The sequence below is a fragment of the Mustela erminea genome, chromosome X (assembly GCF_009829155.1).
Source record: "Mustela erminea isolate mMusErm1 chromosome X, mMusErm1.Pri, whole genome shotgun sequence".
In the NCBI taxonomy this organism is placed as follows: Eukaryota; Metazoa; Chordata; class Mammalia; order Carnivora; family Mustelidae; genus Mustela; species Mustela erminea.
In genome coordinates, this window is record NC_045635.1 from 90,104,326 (window position 1) to 90,122,220 (window position 17,895).

The 17,895-nt window shown below is 49.8% G+C and overlaps 2 protein-coding genes across 9 annotated transcripts in view; one reads left to right on the forward strand and one right to left on the reverse strand.

Moving 5' to 3' along the window:
• ATG4A (autophagy related 4A cysteine peptidase) overlaps positions 1–8,575 on the forward strand; it is a 54,352-nt gene extending 45,777 nt beyond the window's left edge. For 4 of the 5 annotated variants that reach the window (XM_032330489.1, XM_032330491.1, XM_032330493.1 and 1 more), the window contains 4 exons: positions 3,303–3,448; positions 4,652–4,708; positions 6,366–6,474; positions 8,022–8,575. In XM_032330489.1, coding sequence (XP_032186380.1) covers positions 3,303–3,448; positions 4,652–4,708; positions 6,366–6,474; positions 8,022–8,092 — 383 coding nt within the window. In that variant the 3' untranslated portion in view covers positions 8,093–8,575. The remainder of the gene's footprint in view (positions 1–3,302; positions 3,449–4,651; positions 4,709–6,365; positions 6,475–8,021) is intronic. The other variant, XM_032330490.1, reaches the window with a different exon arrangement.
• A 1,768-nt stretch (positions 8,576–10,343) lies between these two features.
• The window catches only part of COL4A6 (collagen type IV alpha 6 chain), a 281,441-nt gene continuing 273,889 nt past the window's right edge, over positions 10,344–17,895 (reverse strand). For all 4 annotated transcript variants that reach the window (XM_032331816.1, XM_032331817.1, XM_032331818.1 and 1 more), the window contains 5 exons: positions 17,138–17,284; positions 16,302–16,418; positions 15,243–15,434; positions 14,234–14,520; positions 10,344–11,984 (listed from right to left, as the gene is read on the reverse strand). In XM_032331816.1, the coding sequence (XP_032187707.1) occupies positions 11,724–11,984; positions 14,234–14,520; positions 15,243–15,434; positions 16,302–16,418; positions 17,138–17,284 (1,004 nt within the window). In that variant the 3' untranslated portion in view covers positions 10,344–11,723. The remainder of the gene's footprint in view (positions 11,985–14,233; positions 14,521–15,242; positions 15,435–16,301; positions 16,419–17,137; positions 17,285–17,895) is intronic.

The following is a 17,895-nucleotide window of genomic DNA, read 5'->3' on the forward strand; positions in this document are numbered from 1 at the left end:
GTGATCTGAGTCATTTAAGGCCCTTGGCGCACCAGGCAAGCTAGCCCAGTACTTCTCAAACTCTGGTGTGCACACAGATCACCCTGAGAGGTGATTAAAATACGGGTTCAGCAGGTCCGGGGTGGGCCCAGAGATTCTGCGCATTTAACTAGGTGGGCCCAATGCTGCTGGTGTACACACCACATGTTGTGTACCAAGGGCCCAGGCATCTGGTTGGTGCTGAAGAGCACAGGGAAGGGAGTGGTGTGGCCTGAAATTGGGTCTTGGGGAATATGAGCTTGGGTTATAATGGGGAGCCTTGGATAGGCAAGAGGAGCCAGAGCAGGCATGGGGAATGGCATGAGGGATGTGCAGAGCAGAGGGTGCAGTGGGCTTGGCCACCCTCCGCCCCACTCAGAGATTGAGAGAGCTGAGGTGGCATGGGAAACTGACATCCCCAGCCTTGTCGGCTATTTCTCATGCCAGCCGTGTGACAGCAGGAAAAGAATATCCACCCTTTCATCTCAGTTTCTTATGGAAAATAGGGCTGAGGCCCCTGGCCAGCTCAGCTGGGGGTAGAGCACGCAACTCTTGCTCTTGGGGTCCTGAGTTTGAGCCCGACATTGGGCATAGAGTTTACTTTAAAAAACAAAAAAGAACATAGGGCTCACCCCTGCCTTGCTGTGTTGTCACCTCACAGACGAGCACTCAGCCAAGAGCCGGGGATGTAGTGCACACCCAGTGAAAGGTGACCCCACCCTTCCTGACCCCGGACACTGGCCTTTCCTTTGCCTGCTTTCTTCTCTTAGAGGTGGGGTTTCTGCAGTGGCCTGAGCGCTCACTATTGCTGCCATCTATTGGTCAAGCCTGAGAACTACAGCTTTGCAAATCAGGGAGACATTTGTTTTTTCTCAGTACAGAATACAGTCTTTGGAGTCCTATACATGCCTTCCACTTCTAAACTTTTGGGTTCCTGTCAAAGAAAAGGTTGCAAAAATAAATTTTGCCTTTTTCTTTGCTCGAGGACAAGGCAGAAACCGATTGGAAAATAATTTTGGAGGGACCTCAAGGAACAATGGATGGGATTCCTGGGGGCCCTGAACTTCCCTTACCCCAAGTTACCCAGAAAGAGTTTGCCAAGCTGGCATAGCCCTCCTGTTTCGTGAGACTGCTGGGTCAAGGTGACTTTTGTGGAGGTTGACTACTCATTAAAGGGGTGTGGGCAATCCTCAGCAGCCCAGACAGAGGTGTGCACAGTTCCCATTTGCCCATTGCCTTTCATAAATCCTTTGCTTCACCTTTATTGGAGGCCCCAAAGTCCTCCCGAATCCCCTTGTCTAACTTACCCCCTGACTGTATTAGTTTGGGGATTCCAGAATGGTCAAATGTCTGAAGGGAGGGAACAGATGAGAACTGCCATTTGCTGAAAAGCTGTCTTGTGTCGGGGACCCTGCAAAGTCCCACCCCCAGACAGATATATAGAGAACATACATACACATACAGGTATAGACAGATAGTCCAATATAGAGATATAGATACAGATAGTTAGATACTCCTGTGAGGTAAAGCTTAGTATAGTGAAACTAAGAGTTGGAGGGATTGCCTCAAAGTCACCCAGCTAGAAAGTAGCCAAACCAGCATTCAGTTCCAATGAGGCCATCTCTGCCTGCCATGCTACCTTGCTTCCTGAGGGCCCTCTTTTCCAGTGGGAAGCTGGGGAAAGCTCTTGATGTGTGACCCTATGTCCAGGATGAGAGTCTGTCTGTCCGATTTTGCCTGCTTAGACAGGAGATGTTTGCCCCCTGCACTTTGGGGAAGGTTGTCACCAAGGATCCATAGCATGAGCCACTTGTCTGCAGATGGCTGACCAGATGGCCTCTTGTTCTCAGGCCTAATTAGAGACCTGGGTTTGGTCCCCACATCACTTCTAGAACTTTTGGGGGATTCTACTGTATCTCTTCTAAGCATTCTCAGAAATAGCGGCACCTGAAAAGCTCCACTCCACATACACATTCATGCACACGCACACACACACGCAGGCACACACCTGGAAAGGGCCAGAATCAGAGAGGATGCTCTTATTTATCCAATTATTCCCAGCACCTTAACTTGAAACACTGGCAGAATGCTTGCTCCTAATCCCGCTCTGGATTTCCATTTTCTTGTGCACAGCTTCCTTTTCTTCTTCCTTTTCTGTGGTCATAGGTAGGCTTCCTTCTGAACATCCTGGTTATTGCTTTTCTTTGTGACTTGAGGCTTTTGGGGCATAACTGATCTACCCAGCAGTGGTCTAGCGGGGATATATATGTCTGTGGTAGAGACAAGTTAAGCTATTCATCAGGCATCAGAAACACGTTGTCTGCTGACAGAAACACTTAGATGTGGCCCAACGCCATTCTGGATGTCACTCCAGGGAGGGTCTTGGGGGGCATCTCTTTCTACCCCATTCTCCTGCCTTGGGTAGATCTCTCTTTGGTTGCCCAACCCCATCTACAACACAGAGGCCCAGATGGTCCTGAAGCCTGACCAGTGAGGATGGGCTACCACTCTGGCCAAGTCAGCAGGACACTGATGAGCCCTGGAGGGCCTCTCAGCCCTTTGAATATCAAAGTAGAGGTGTTATTATCTCAGATTCCTCCCAGGTCGTTATTGGGTTGGGCTTTTTCCACCTTGACAAAGCATGGCTCTTCTCTCCTTTGTGCAGGCGGATCATCTCAAAGTGAATTTCCTTGGTGAGGTGTGTCTGTGGTGGAATCAAAGCTTTCCACTAGGAATCGCTTAACTTGCTAGCTAACTGAGATCAGAAGTCAGAGCCCATCATTAACAGAGTCAGCATTTCCATTTCTCTGGGAAGGCCAAGGCCTTTTCTTTCTTACCAGATGTGCTCTCTGCCCACAAGTCTGAGAACCAATGGCATGGAGCCAGCAAGATGCTTCCCAATGTAGAAAGAGGCAGGAAGCTCCCTAATGGTACCTGGGCTCCCGCCCTGGTGGTTGTACCTCCCACCTCTTTGCTAACTGCTGCTCACAGAGCCTGCCACATCATCTCTGGTCTCTCATTTGCTCATTTGCTCAAACCCGTCCCTCTCCATTTTTGGTCTTGGGCTTTGAGGAGATGTAACTGCTAGGGCGAGTCCTCTGGTTGAGTGATTGGATTTGGCTTCCTTCAAGCATGATCACCTGAGTTCAGGCTTTCTGTCATCTCATTCCCATTGTCACCAAAGGGAGGGGTTAAGAAAACCAGAGCGCCTCCTCCCCCTGAGGGACAGCAGTGGGACAGGGGCAGCCGTTCTTTCTAGATTAAGCATGTCTCATTCCAAACAGGTGATGAGCTCATTTTCTTGGACCCTCACACAACCCAGACTTTTGTTGACACCGAAGAGAATGGAACGGTTGACGACCAGACTTTCCATTGCCTACAGTCCCCGCAGCGAATGAACATCTTGAACTTGGATCCTTCCGTAGCGCTGGTGGGTATCTGAAGGTTGGGTGGGCCAAGAGACATGATGCCACCCTGTTACAGGTTGGTTTCTGGGGAGTTCTCTAGCTTTGCTGGGTAGGAAGGCGAGAGAGTATGTTCCCTCACCATGCCCCACCCCCCAGAGGTATACCATAGTATAGTAGGGAAGGGATGGACCCTGAAGGCAAACTGCTAGAGTTGGAATCCTGGCCCTGCCACCTCCTAGCCATGGACTTAGGAGGAGCCCTTGAACTTTTTTGAGCCTCAGCCTTCTCACCCCTAAAATGAGCAGAACAGTACTTCCTTCAGGGTTGTGGGAGGCATAAGGCATTCAGCTCAGGGCTGGGCACCTTGTAAGCATTCTGTAAATGCTAGTTATTATTAGCATTACAGTCTTTACCCATTTACTTCTTGCCCCCTAGTTATTGCTACCCAGGCTCAGGGAATAAGGCGGGACATAGTTAGGGAGGGATCAGAGGGGCAAGACCTTCCGGGTAGATAGTGCTCATTTCCCTGGGCACTCAGGGTGTTCCCCCCTGGAGGTATGACGACTGTCTTCACACACTAAAGGGACAGCTGCCTGTAAAGTTACTGTTGGTTCTGAGGCCTGGCTGAATCCTCTCTTCCAGTTTAACCTAATTGTCAGAGCACCAGAGATCGAGAGAGGACAAGAGCCCTCCTCTTGTTTTGGACCATTCTTTCACTACTGTAGGATGGCTCTGAGGATGGGGAAGGAGGTGGATGGTTCTTTTTATTCTAACAGATCATTTCCTTCAGGTCAAAGCCATCTTACCATGTATTACCTCCAGCTACAAGTACTATTTGACTTTTTGTGGTTGGTTTAATCAACTGTTCTTTATGGATGTATCTGTTTACGCACCAAGGGTAATGGAATTAACCCCATGCTTTGGAGAGTGGCCTTCAAGTTACTATATCTCACAGTATGAGGGGAGAGGGACGGGGGGTGGGGGAGAGCGAGTAGGACAGAGAGGGAGAGGTGGAATGAACGTGTAAATGTGTGTGTCCAGGTAAAGTAATGGCCCAGGAGAGGGAGCAATGCAGCCAATGTGCTCCATTATTGCCAGAAGATGCATCTAAAGAGAGCAGCCCCCATCCTAGCTCCAGGCCAGGGGCGCCATCTTGTAGTACAGAGGGCCTGACTCTGTGCCCCTGACCAGTTCTAAGTTCTGTTCTCTTGCTTTTCCCCCCAAAGGGATTTTTCTGCAAAGAAGAAAAGGACTTTGATAGCTGGTGTAGCCTTGTACAGAAGGTAACGATGTATGTTTTTCTTAGTCTTAAAAGCAGAAGTTATTCAATAGGATCGCTTTTCAAGACTGCTCCACGTAGTGACATGAGTCTAGCCTGATGGGATTATACTGCAAGAGAAAAACTAAGATGTGGGGAATTATGCATAATTCTGGGGGGAACCAGAGCAAAACCTTTGTTTGAAATATGCTTAGTATGTCAAGTGGGTGATATTTTTAGCTACGTAATGTCTCATCTGATTATGCCTACAAGTCACATGAAATATTCAACGAATATTCCACCATTTTCACTTAATGCTAATTTCACAGAATTCCGCCTAAATTCTTCCTCGTGCCCTTCATAGCACTGAGATGATTGAAGGAACCAAACTGCTTTTCTGTTTGTTTCGTGGTCTGTTAACAGTTTCATATAGTCCATGATGTAGTTTAGGGAGTGTGTCTTTCTCTTAGCTGTCTCGTTTCTATTAAAGGTCGGCACGCTGCTGCTCAACGAAACACAGTTTGCAGGAATCTGTGTGGACAGCAAAGCCAGATATGCTCTTTTCTCAGTATTTTGTGTAAAAGCGTAGTCACCGTTTTTGCTGGCTCACCAGTCTTTGTATCTGCCCTGCTCATCCTCACTTCTAACACATGCCAAGTACGTAGGAGACATTGATAAATGCTTATTAAAGAAGGACGATCACAGGGAATAGTTGAAAAGTGCCCCAGATGGAATGGCAGGAGACATGCTATTCTCCTACCTGCCAAAAAAAAAAAAAAAAAAAAAAAAAAAAAGAAGAAGAAGAAGAAAGAAAGAAAATAGAGGCCAGGAGATGGGAGCCCAGAGCCTCCGGCAAGTGTGAGGAGGGCAGATTTTTTTTCTTCACGAGCCAACAGATAATTGACGTTAATGTCCCTAGCTGACTCTGCCACCCTAGTGAAACACTGGCTGGGACACAATGGAAAATTATTTTCTTTTTTTCTTTTTTTTATTTTTTAAAGATTTTTATTTATTTATTTGACAGAGAGAGTAGGCGGAGAGGCAGGCAGAGAGAGAGAGAGAGGAGGAAGCAGGCTTTCCACAGAGCAGAGAGCCCGATGTGGGGCTCGATCCCAGGACCCTGGGATCATGACCTGAGCTGAAGGCAGAGGCTTTAACCCACTGAGCCACCCAGGTGCCCCGGAAAATTATTTTCTAAAGGTAATTCTTAACCTGTTAGAAGGCAGCGCAACTCTAGACACACCCCCTGTAAAGGTTGAATGAAAGTTCTTTGGTAAGACTGTGCCTTATCAATTAGGACATACACCACATGTGTTGGACTAAAATCAAAACCCCGCCAATACGCTGTCCCCGGATCCTTTGGGGCCAGGTTTCACGTAATGAACACAAAGTTCTTTGGAGGCAACACATCAGGGACAGCTCGCCGCTGAATTGAGTTAGGCCAGGGCGTCTGGCTTTCCGTCAGCTCCTCCGTCCAGTGTCCTTCCTTCCTGGGCTACCAGCGCTAGCACAGAAGGGGGCTGGGTCCTCGGATGGGGTGAGGAGAAGATGGGCGCACTGGGCTTGGTTCCCGCCTTTCAACAACCAGGCCACTCTCACAGGGTTTGGGATCACAGATGGACAACCAGCCTGAAATGTGTAGTCAGTCTGAAATGTTTACAGCTGTTTCTGTGTGTCCTCAGGAAATCCTAAAGGAAAATTTAAGGATGTTTGAATTAGTTCAGAAACATCCATCACACTGGCCTCCCTTTGTTCCTCCAGCTAAGCCAGAAGTGACAACCACTGGGGCAGGTAAGCCATTGCTCCAGGGTTCTTGGGTGGCTGTTGTTTCATGAGACTGAATCAGCTGTGGCTCAGGCTTTCCATAGAATGTACAGTGTCTCTTCAGCTGGGCTGAGCAGGGAGTGTGTCCTCGATGATTTTAATCTTCCAGTGAACTGATCTGTACTAGTTTCAAAGCCTGAGAGTTGAAGAAAATGAGCTCGATGCAAAAGGGCCATGTGAAATCAAAATGACGAGAATGTATATTCATGGTCTGGCCCAAAAAAACAAATCAGGGGCCAGGGGTGATTTGAAAAGTACCTCAAAGGCCCCAGAGCCTTGTCCTCATCCCTGGAAATAAGACTGTGTAATGAACTTAACTATTTTGCTTCTTTCTTTTTTTTTTTTTTTTAAATTATGTTAGTCACCATACAGTGCATCATTAGTTTCTGATGTAGTGTTCCATGACCCATTGTTTGTGTCTAACACCCAGTGCTCCATGCAATCCATGCCCTCCTTAATACCTATCACTGGCCTCACCTCCCTCTTCCCTCCAAAACCCACAGTTGGTTTCCTGGAGTCCGTAGTCTTTCATGGTTCATCTCCACCTCTGATATGCCCCCTCTTCATTTTCCCCTTTCTTCTTCTAATGTCCTCCATGCTATTCCTTATGCTCCACCAATAAGTGAAACCATATGATAATTGACTTTCTCTGCTTGACTTATTTCACTCAGCATAATCTCTTCCAGTCCCGTCCATGATAATGCAAATGGTGGGTATTCATCCTTTCTGATGACTGAGTAATATTCCATTGTATTTATGGACCATGTCTTCTTTATCCATTCGTCTGTTGAAGGGCATCTTGATTCCTTCCACAGTTTGGCTATTGTGGCCACTGCTGCTATGAACATTGGGGTGCAGGTGCCCCTTCTTTTCATTACATCTGTACCTTTGGGGTAAATACCCAGTCGTGCAATGGCTGGGTCATAGGGTAGTACTATTTTTAACTTTTTGAGCGACCTCCATGCTGTTTTCCAGAGTGGCTGCACCAGCTTGCATTCCAACCAACAGTGTAAGAGGGTTCCCCTTTCTCCACAGCCTCTCCAACATTTGTTGTTTCTTGCCTTGTCAATTTTTGCCATTCTGACTGATGTAAGGTGGTATCTCAATGTGGCTCTTTCTTTTTTTTAAATTTTTATAAGTTTTTTTTAAAGATTTTATTTATTTATTTGACAGAGAGAGAAAGTGAGTGCACAAACATGGGGAGAGGCAGAGGGAGAGGGAGAAGCAGGCTCCCTGCAGAGCAGGGGAATCCTGATATGGGACTCGATTCCAGGACTCTGGGATCATGACCTGAGCTGAAGGCAATGGCTTAACCAACTGAGCCACCCAGGAGCCCTCAATGTGGTTCTTTCTAAAGAATCTCTAGTACTTGTCCACGGTCCCACCTGCGAGTCTCTTCCACGTTTCTCTAGCAAAACAATTAAAAAAAAATGAATAGCCTTAACTATTAACTGTGCTGACCATTTCAACCAGAGTGTCAAGCTTCCTTCTTTCTCATTTCCGTACTCCAACAGAATTCATTGACTCTACTGAACAACTAGAGGAGTTTGACCTGGAGGAAGATTTCGAGATCCTGAGCGTCTAGGATAGCGGAAACGCGACTTGGCGGTCTGTCTTCCACCCGGCACAAGAAGAGCACAAACCCATTACATGAGACTTTTCTAGTCAGCAAGTGCCTGATATGCCAACAGCATACAAACTTGAAAGCAATCATGACTGAGCCAATTACCGTTTCTCAGAAAACAAACGATAATAACCCTCCCCCAGAACGAACTAGAACAATCATGGAACATAGGAACAGAAAGGTTAGGAGTTATCCCTTGCTTCCCGGCTTGTCTTACCTGGCCACAGCGAGTCTTCAGCTACTGAAACGAGGAGATGGCTGTCTGGAAGACAGACAGAAACTCCCACCTTGCTTCAAGCACCAGCAGAGAAGAGATGGTTTCCCTGTGCTTCTTCACCCCTTCAGGAGTGACCTCTTTTGGGCTAAATACTAAGAAGCAATCTGTTCTCTTGCTCTAATAATAAAGTGATTGCATCAGGGAGAAAAAGGTCTTTTTAAGTTATTTGAATATGTATTTTAAATGATTATAATTCAGATCAAAAATTTGCCTGAGAAATCACATCAGATGCGCCCTGGTTGATTTCCTTTCTAGCTGAGGGCAACTTGCTGTCTGATGATGGGTGTTGCCATCCTTACTGATGTTTTTGTCACATGCCACCCTGCCCTTCAATCAAGCCATGATCGCTTTACCTGTTTATTTATTTAAAAACTCATTTTTAAATAGATTTTATTTATTTAAGAGAGAGAGAGAGAGAGCATGAGCAGCAGGGAAAGGCAGAGGGAGAGGGAGAAGCAGACTCCCCACTGAGCTGGGAGCTAGACTCGGGGATCCATCCTGGGACCCCGGGATCATGACCTGAGCCAAAGGCCTAACCGACTGAGCCACCCAGGTGCCCCAAGTCGTGATCACTTTAAATCAGCTATGCGCAAACTTTTCCTGCCAAGGGCCAAATAGTAAACACTTCTGGTTTTGCAGGCCATATGGTCTCTGTCACAGCCACTCAGCTCCATGGTCAAAGTGCAAAAGAGCAAAATCAGCCATTGCTGGTGTGCACACAAATGAGCCTGGCTGGAAGCCAATAAAACTTTATTTACAAAAGCAGGCGGTAAGCTGCAGATTTAGTGTGTCGGCTGTAGTTTGCCAATCACTGACTTAAAATTGTTGATTCGGGGGAAATCCAAATTGGCCTTTGACTTCGACTCCATTTTGGTTGACAGCTATAATGAGAAAAAATTATTCACGTGGTGACATTTAATCCGTGCGGCAAATGCAATTCTGAACCATTTCAGGATGAGCAACATAGCAAATCTTCAAGCACATTTTGATCAAATTGGCTTTACTAAATCCTCTTTTGTGTGGCTGTACCTCAAGCCCATGTTTCTCTCCTTCCCTTTTAACTTGGGTGCATTCCACCCCACTTCTCTACCAAGGCCCGAGGAAGGCCAGCAAACACTAGCCTTGAAAGCCAGCACCAAACTAAAGTTTGTTTTGTTTTGTTTTCTGTATATGTAGGAATATTAGAACACTTGTTTCCTTGAATTCCATTTTTTCCCCAGTAGGTAATATATTCCAGTTCAAAAATCAAAAGGTACAAAATGATATACAGTGAAAATGTCTCTCCCTCCCATGGATCGGTTTCCTTCTCTGAATGCTCCCAGAATCATGGCTTTCTTATCAGTACAGAAGATATATTTTATGCATATACAAAATATGCATATATGTCTCAGATTTGATTTTAACAACCTCAACATGTCTCTACTTTTTTAAAAAAGAGGTTTTATTTATTTATTTTTGAGATAGAGAGCGAGCATGTGCATGTGAGGTTGGTGGGGTAGAGGGGCAGAGGGAGAGGGAGAGAGAGTTTCAAGCAGACTCCTCACTGAGCGAGAAGCTTGATGTGGGGCTTGGTCTCATGACCCTGAGATCACGACTTGAGCCAAAACCAAGAGTTGGATGCTTAACTGACTGTGCCACCCAGATGCCCCCAACATTTCTCTACTTTCGATTTCTCTGAAGGATCCTGAGGCCCCAGAAGTATGGAAACCCATTTCTTGAACTCTAGCATGGATGGGGCTAAAAGCAGTTGTAGGTGTATTTTCAGAGAAGTTGTGGATTTGTTGCCTTCTACCCTTTGACTTTAATTGTATTTTTTCCACCTCAGTATTATGTTGTAAAGCTCAGCTTGCATTATCAGGCTCTGAGGGGAACTCACGAATTATAGCGAGATGGACTTTAGAAAAGTATTCATCAGAAAACATCCAAAGAGCCGAATGTTAATGTGTGAGTCCTTTTATTTGCAATGCACAAAGCTGACAGCACGCTTATTACTTAGGAGGTGAAGGTAACAGTAATTCAGATTATACTGATTTTGCTTTCTCTGTGTTGGCATGGTTTACATAATATTTAAGGAAACAGAATCACCCAGAAGGAATTGCCTCATGTTAACATAGCTAGGTATTCCGGGAAACTGATAATCAGGGGAAGTGGTTAAAACACATCCCCCTGCAGAGAATGCAATACACTTTATAGTCCACTCCAGCTTGTTTTAGGTCTGCCAACTGCTAAGGAGAGGAGTGTGCTAGATTTCTATGAGACTTAACAATGTATTAAAATAGTTTAACAGGCTACCCATGAAAGAGCAATTGGATGGACATTTTAATGGAAAGTCTCTAACAACAGCCTCAGAACGCTAAGGACCCCAAACACCATGGCTTCGATTTGCCCCACTGCACACATCTGGATGGCATTTGGAATAAACAGGGACCTCTGAGAAACTGGGACAAGGGCTTTGTCTTTTTTTGTTCCTGGAGTCCAAAGCAAAATTCACACCTTCTTACCCATCCACCTCTCTGCCCCCAACTCCCCCCACCCCCACGCCCGACCTGGCCTGGGAGAAAGGGGTGTGGTTCTCATTTCCCTTTCTGGGCCTGGCTGCACTTGGTGCCTCCCCTGCTCTACTCTGGACTAGGCCAAGTTCTCGGTCTCTGGCTGGGGAGGGCGCTGGCAAGGAGGAAGTAATTCATTGGGGATCATCTGAAGTTAACAAACCCACTCCTGAAGCACTCTGGGGCCCAGCTTGGCTCACCCTTGAAGGAACCAAAGAGCACCCCCGGCTGCTGGTGGGCACCCCATTCCAGGTCCACTGCCTGCCTAGACACAGTGGGTCCCCTGGATGAGTAAGAGCTTGCCCCATGCAGGCTCAAGCCACGCTGTGAATGCTTAGCCAGAGAATTTTCTGGCTGAATGTAGAAACACCAGCTTCTGGTTTAAGGCAAATAATGTGGTGACCTCTGGACAAAAAGAAGTGACTTCTCAGCTATGGTGAAGGGCTTTCTGATCAAGACAATGAGGAAAGCTAGGAGTCTAAGAAAGCAGTCGCCCAGCAGGTCTTTCTGAGGTAGCTGTGAATAAGCCTGCAAACATCCACGTCCAACAACAGCACCAGTTTGAAATGGGACAGCGGCCCCAGTAGGGTGGGCTCACCCATTGGGCCTGATGGTCAGGGTGACCAGTGTCCAGTAGTCCAGCCCTCAGGAGACTCTGATGTACGACTTGACGAGAGGCAACAGAGCAGGGGTCCTTCCTTCTTCAGCTGTGAGGTGACCGTTGTGTGGGGGAGGGGCGGGCGGCGGGGGTGCGGCAGCTGCCCCTCTACAGGCTTTTCATACACACCTGGCAGCGGCTGACGCGGGTGTGGAGCTGCCCGGCCTTCAGTGTTTCGGACACCGGTTCCTCCCTAAACTGCTGCCTCTCTTCCACCGTCGTCAGCCAGAAACTGTACTTGTTGGCAAAGTAGTGGCATGTGCCCCGAGCCCCGCTGCACTCGATGAAAGGAGTGGCTCGGAAATCCTCCAGGCAGGAGCCCGGGGAGACCAGGGACTGGCCGCCGCCCTCGGCGCCCGCCGCGGTATGCTGCAACAGATGGGGTCAGCGCTTCAGCCCTGGGCCCTTACGCAGCTCTGGCCCCTGGCTCAGCCCTAGCATCTAGCCTACAGCCTCAAATCTCCTAGGACCACTTGAGCTTGTAGCTCCTCAGGGCCAAAAGCATTCCCTCCAAGCTCCCCAAGTGACCTCCTAACCCACTGTGCTTGGGCAGCGGGGACCTCTTGGCCAGTGTCCTCCCCCACCAAACTCCCAGCATCCCACTGAGTTCCGAAGTGTGTTCGGCGGCTCCTTGGCAATCCCCGTGGGCAAGTAAGTCTGAGAAAAGCTGAATGAAGGCAGATTCAGTAGGTTTTAGAATGCAGGTCTTTTCCAAACCCTTGTCTACTCCAAGCCCTTGGTGGTGAACCCCAAGAAGAACGCGTGGTACTCCACCAAGTGGCTAAACCTGGGGCCCCTCCCCCAGCCTGAATAGTGCCGGCTCTGCAGTTAGCTTCCTTAGAACTTCTTACGTTTTCCACCTGTACCACACCCTTTAGGACAACACAGAGCATTGTTGCTTGCTGAGCACAAGTGGGCCTTGTATGTGGCCTAGCGTCCTGGCCCCCGCTTCAGGGCCCCTTCAGCATCCAACGTCAGTACCATTCATTAGCCCATAGTCGCCACTGTACCCAGATAGCAGTCCGTGTCGCTGCACTCCCCACCCCCTCTCCCTTCATGTCAGCTGGGGTATTAGCTGGACCACAGGGCGTGAGGAAGAGGCTTCATCCCCCCAGGGTCAGCAAATGGCCAATGGGACAAATGCCCAAGTTGGACGCTCAGGGATGGCTTGCTTTACACAGCTCTGGGAGGGTTAGTCTCCTTAGAAGGGATTTTCCTGATATATGAAGTGTTAAATCTTTCCTCATTTTGAACCTCAGCTGGAACATATTCTAGAACAAAGGACACACTACCCTGCCTTACTAATTGGGCAGACGCTGTGCATTTTACACTTGGCACAGGACTCAGGCTTGTTGTTGGGAATGTTGCTTTTTGCATTGGACAGTTGTGTCCCCAGAGTTCTTAGGCCAGCTTTGAATCATTTTCTCCCTCTTTTCTCCTTCTTAGCAGGCATGTCTTATGGTCCCAAGAGGCCATACTAGGCAGTCCAAATTCCCACCCTTACAGGTTTTCAGAAAAATATGGATATTCTAGAACACTAGAATTCTGTGAAAAGTAAGAGTAAAGAGATTCTGAGTAAGGACTTAAGAGTGCTCCCTGGAGCAAAACACAGGTGATTTTGTACAACTTTTGTACTATTCTTGTGGAAACTCAGGGGCCTTTTTGACTTATTTCCTGGTCTGGGTGGTGGATGGGACAGGAGAGGTGAGGTGACTCGGTATCACATGGGGATAAACTGCCCAATTCACACAGAGCAAAACAAGGAAGTACCTCATCCCAGGTGGGCACACTAACGTGAGGAGAGGCCTATGGCTTTGGTAATTCTTCAGACACTTTCTCGTCATCTCACCCCTGGCGATCTAGCAAGGAAACTCTGGCGAGGCAGAGTACTTCAGAGGGGCCACCCTGGTGTTCCCTGGGAGCGATTCTGGCCCGAAACCTACCTTTTGCTTATTTAATGTCCGACCCCCGACCCCGGATATTCACACAGAATGGCGTGTGAGGGAGTTGATGCCTCCTTGGGCTTGCAGATGTTCTCAGCTCTTTCTTACCAAGACATACAGCTCTCCCACCATAGCGGGCAAGCAGCAAAAACCTCAGTAAGGATGTAGAAACAGAGTACACCCTCATCGGAAGGAGCCTTTCAGGAGGACATGGCGGTGGCCGGTGGGGCCTGGGACCGTGGGCAGAAGAGGAGGAGCGGCCATGCCCAGCCTGGGCCATGAGAGTGTGTCCCAGCCTCGAGGGTGGGGTGCAGCCTCTCCAGGATCGGCTGTCCACCAGGATCGCCTGTCACCTCCCTCCCTCGCTTGTGGTGTACCTGAAGCAGGCGTGGAGACGTCAGGGCCTTTGCCCATGATTCATAGATATTCTCACCCTGGACTGCTAGGTGCAAACCGCTCCCTTCTACTCACTCTCAGAATCACCCATCATTCATGCAGAACTTGGCCAAGGGCAGGCCAAATCTCTTCCTTCACTTCAAATTCTGTGCTTCCTACATCATGTCGCTTGAGCCTGCGAACCTGCCTGAGGGACCCTCCCAGGGTCCCCCCCGCCACCGTACCCCCACCGCTGTCCTCTGCCTCTACACTGGGGAAGGGGGCAAGGCAGGGCCTCACCATGAGGAAGGAGTACCCGATCCAGAGGCTGCGCCAGCCCAGGGGGCACCGCGGGATGGTGACATCCTGGCTGTGCACAGCGATGGCCTGTGAAGGTGCCTCGCACACAGAGCAGCGGCTGATGTACTGTGGGATCTGGGCCTGGCCCACAGGCATCATGGGAATGGGGGCGGTGGTGGAGAGCCAGTAGGATTTGTCATTACGCCCGGCGTAGTGGCACACTTCGTCCATGTTGCAGTAGATGAAGGGCATGGTGCTGAAGCGGGGCAGGCAGGAGCCAGCAAAGCCTGGAAGGAGAGCAGGTGGGCAGAGGCAGGTAAGGTGGGGCCGAGAGGCGGGGCTGGGACCGTGCCCAGTGCCACCAGGGCTGGACTGGCCTGGGTGGCATCCAGCTACTTGTCCCAGAGAAGGGACGGCCCTCCTTCCAGGGCTGGAATATCATGCATCCGCTGGCGTCTGTTGGTCCAATCCTATTCTCAACACACCAGGGAAGTTCGAGAATGAAAGGAATCTTTGTCTAAGCCGTGGAACGACTCCCTAATTAATCTGCTGTGTCAAATCCGCATTGAATAGAGTGAGTCTGTGGTTCAGAGTCGGCACACCTGCAGACAATACAATTAATTCCCGGGTAATTGCTGTTGCCCCACAGGTCATATTATTATTATTACTCCTGCTTAACATGCCGAACATTGTCCTAAGCGTTTTCCATTGGGTGATTCATGTAATCCTTATAGCAGCCTCTGAGATAGGTACTAGCCTTAGCTTTGTTTCCGTTTAAGGAGGAAGTGGCAGTTCAGAGAGGTGGAAGAACTCATCTAGGTTTCCCAGCCAGTAAGTGGGAGCGCCAGGGTTTAAACCCAGATATGCCTGACGCGGCAGCTACTGTTGGAATCCTGCTACCCAATGGTGGGCCCGCCCCAGGCTGAGAGGACCGAAGAGGGGAGCTCTTGATCCCTGGGGTGGTGGGTTGGGGGGCATGACCAAGGCTGGTGTCAGAGCCGGTACTTACCCAGGTCCTGGTTGTGGGCTTTCTCCTGTCCCTCCACGAACAGCAAGCTGTAACCTACCCACAGCTGGCTCATCCCGACAGGGCACAGGGGCACCTGTTCCGACTGGCTGTGCTTCACCAAGGTGTACCCCACTCTCACGCTCTGCCCAGGCACTCCAGCCCTCCCAAAGGGACCCTTCTTCCCTGGAGCGCCTGAGAGGGAGACAGCAGGAAAGAGGGGTTAGGGTGAGCCGCTCATAAAGGCAGCCACTGACCTCAGGCTGAGCACCCAGCTGGGCTCACTGGATCCTCACAAAAACCCGATTACCCCGATCTGTAGACAATGGAACAGGCTCACAAGTCCCCCAACCCGTGGAGCTGGAATGCCAGCTCAGGCGTATCCAGCCGCACAGTCCCTGTTTGCAAAAGTGTGCTTATCCGGCTCCCCTCCCCCAGCCTCTATGACGGCAGGAGGGGGCCGAGGGGGCGACTCCTTGGAGCTTGCAGGCTCTCCCAGGACATAACCGGGCCCCTGATGAATCAGAGGCAGCGAAAGCCGAATTGGGATTAGCGGGGCAAAAATCCCACCAGTTCTCCCGCCCATGGAAGACGTGGCTAGTTAATTGTACCCCTTTATCCACTGAGTCTCAGAGCTGGTCTCTGCGCAGGACAACTGATTTGCCATCCCTGTTACCAAATGGGAAGTAAGTAGCAGCCATTCTTCATCTCAGACTTTCTTATGCCTTGAACTACCCCTTTCCCATCCATGTCAGAATCCCAGGGTAGAAGAGGGGAAGTGCAGGGCCAGGGCCAGGCTAGAGGACCATCATAGCTCTCGGAGAAGAGAACCCAGAGAAGGATTTGGAAGGAGTCCTTGGCCTTCCAGAATGTGGGGCTCTCATCCTTCCCAGGCTCAGAGGTGGATGGGAGCGAATGAAATGCAGTCTGGTTTTCCAGGCTCCTTTCAGTGTCAGGCGTTACTGCCCCATTTCCTGTTTCTCAGATTTGAGATTCTGGCTCACTCCAAATCCCCCTACCCTCATGGAAACCCTCAGCCCCCTGGTGCTGACATCACCACACCTTCAAATCCTGGAGGGCCTTGCAGTCCAGGAAGACCAGGGTCACCGAGAGCCCCAGGCGGGCCGGGGAGTCCATTGAGGCCATCTTTGCCAGGGATGCCAGGTAAACCTTTGGAGCCTGCAAGGAGAGAAGGCCAGCAGCTGGGACTCAGTGTGGGAAGTCCTTGAAAGCAGGCCTCAGGGAAAAAGGACTTGTGTGTTATGCCCAGAACTGACCAGGAGAGGGCGCACTGACCATCATGTTAGAGCACTCCTGGGCTGAGCCACCTCTTAGTTCTTAGCTTCCTGGCCTGGCTTCTCTGTCCTGAGACCACTGCTCTACACTTAGCCCTTCTGAGCCCCTTCACACCTACTCCTCCCTTCCTCTCATTCTCCTCACTATGCACAGAATGCACAGAAGCTGTCAGAGTCCCATGTCAGAGATGAGAACACCTGCACCCGGAGAGACTACTCACTTACCGGAGCTGGTGCATCAGCTGGGATTGGAAGCTGGGATTGGAAGCTGGGTTTCCTGACCACCAATCTGCACGAAGCCTCGGGCTTTGTCCATGGCTCTTGACCTCCCACCACACTTCCTCCTTCCCTCGGCAGCACAGTAGAAAGGGAAGCGCTACCCTGCCTGGAGTAGCTGCTATGTTCTGCCCACACATTTTCTAAAGCCAAGTACTTCTGCTGACCTTGCTGGCCCCCGCTTCCCAACAAGAAGTTCAGGGGCTTTGTGAAGGAATGGAGGAAATGCTCTGAGCTGGAGATCCCAGCCAGTTGCTTCAGCCTCTCAGCCAAGGCCGTCTTAACTCCCCTCCCCGAGAAGTCCCCTGTCGCTGGTGCTCTCCTAACCTTGGAGGCCTACAGGGCCTTGAACCCCAGGGTCTCCCATGAGGCCAGGGATGCCATCGATGCCTGGTAGACCCATGGGTCCAGGAGGAACCTGAACTGCTTCTGTAATTGGTTTTTGTCCAGGAGCACCTCGGGGTCCAGAAAAGCCTGGGGACAAGTGGGAGAGATGGAAATATCAGGTGGAGGCAGAGGAGGCAGCCAGCACAGGGCCCCAGAAGCTTGCTTTCCTGCCTGGCCATCACCCGCTTTCAGCCTTTGCTGTTTGCCCCCACAGTCCCCACTGGATCCATCCAGAAAGACCGTCACTATCCTTTACGTGATGTCCTCTTTACCCACCTACCTCCCCAGTGAACTGGTAACTTCTAGAAGGCAGGGAGTGGGTTACATTCATCATGTTTCCTCAGGGTCTGGGACATGGTTTTCTAGGGCCTGGGACACGGTAGGCTAGTCAGGACACATCTGTGGCCAGTGAGGTGGCCTGAGCTTTCGTCTGGGGCTGGCGTCGCTGGTTTGCTCCCTCACTGGTTAGAGCACAAGGCCAAGGAGGCCAAGGGGAGGAGTCCAACCTCAGAGATTCAGCTGGCACCACAGCCTAGGACCCTGAGCCTGGTCTGCCAATTTACGAAGAGACACATGAGCTGATTTGCTTACTACTTCATTGACCAACTATTTTTCAAGTGCCTGTTATAGGGCACACCCTGATAGACTGAGGCACAGAATGTTGTGGAGATTACGGTCTGGTGAGAAAGATGGGAGAT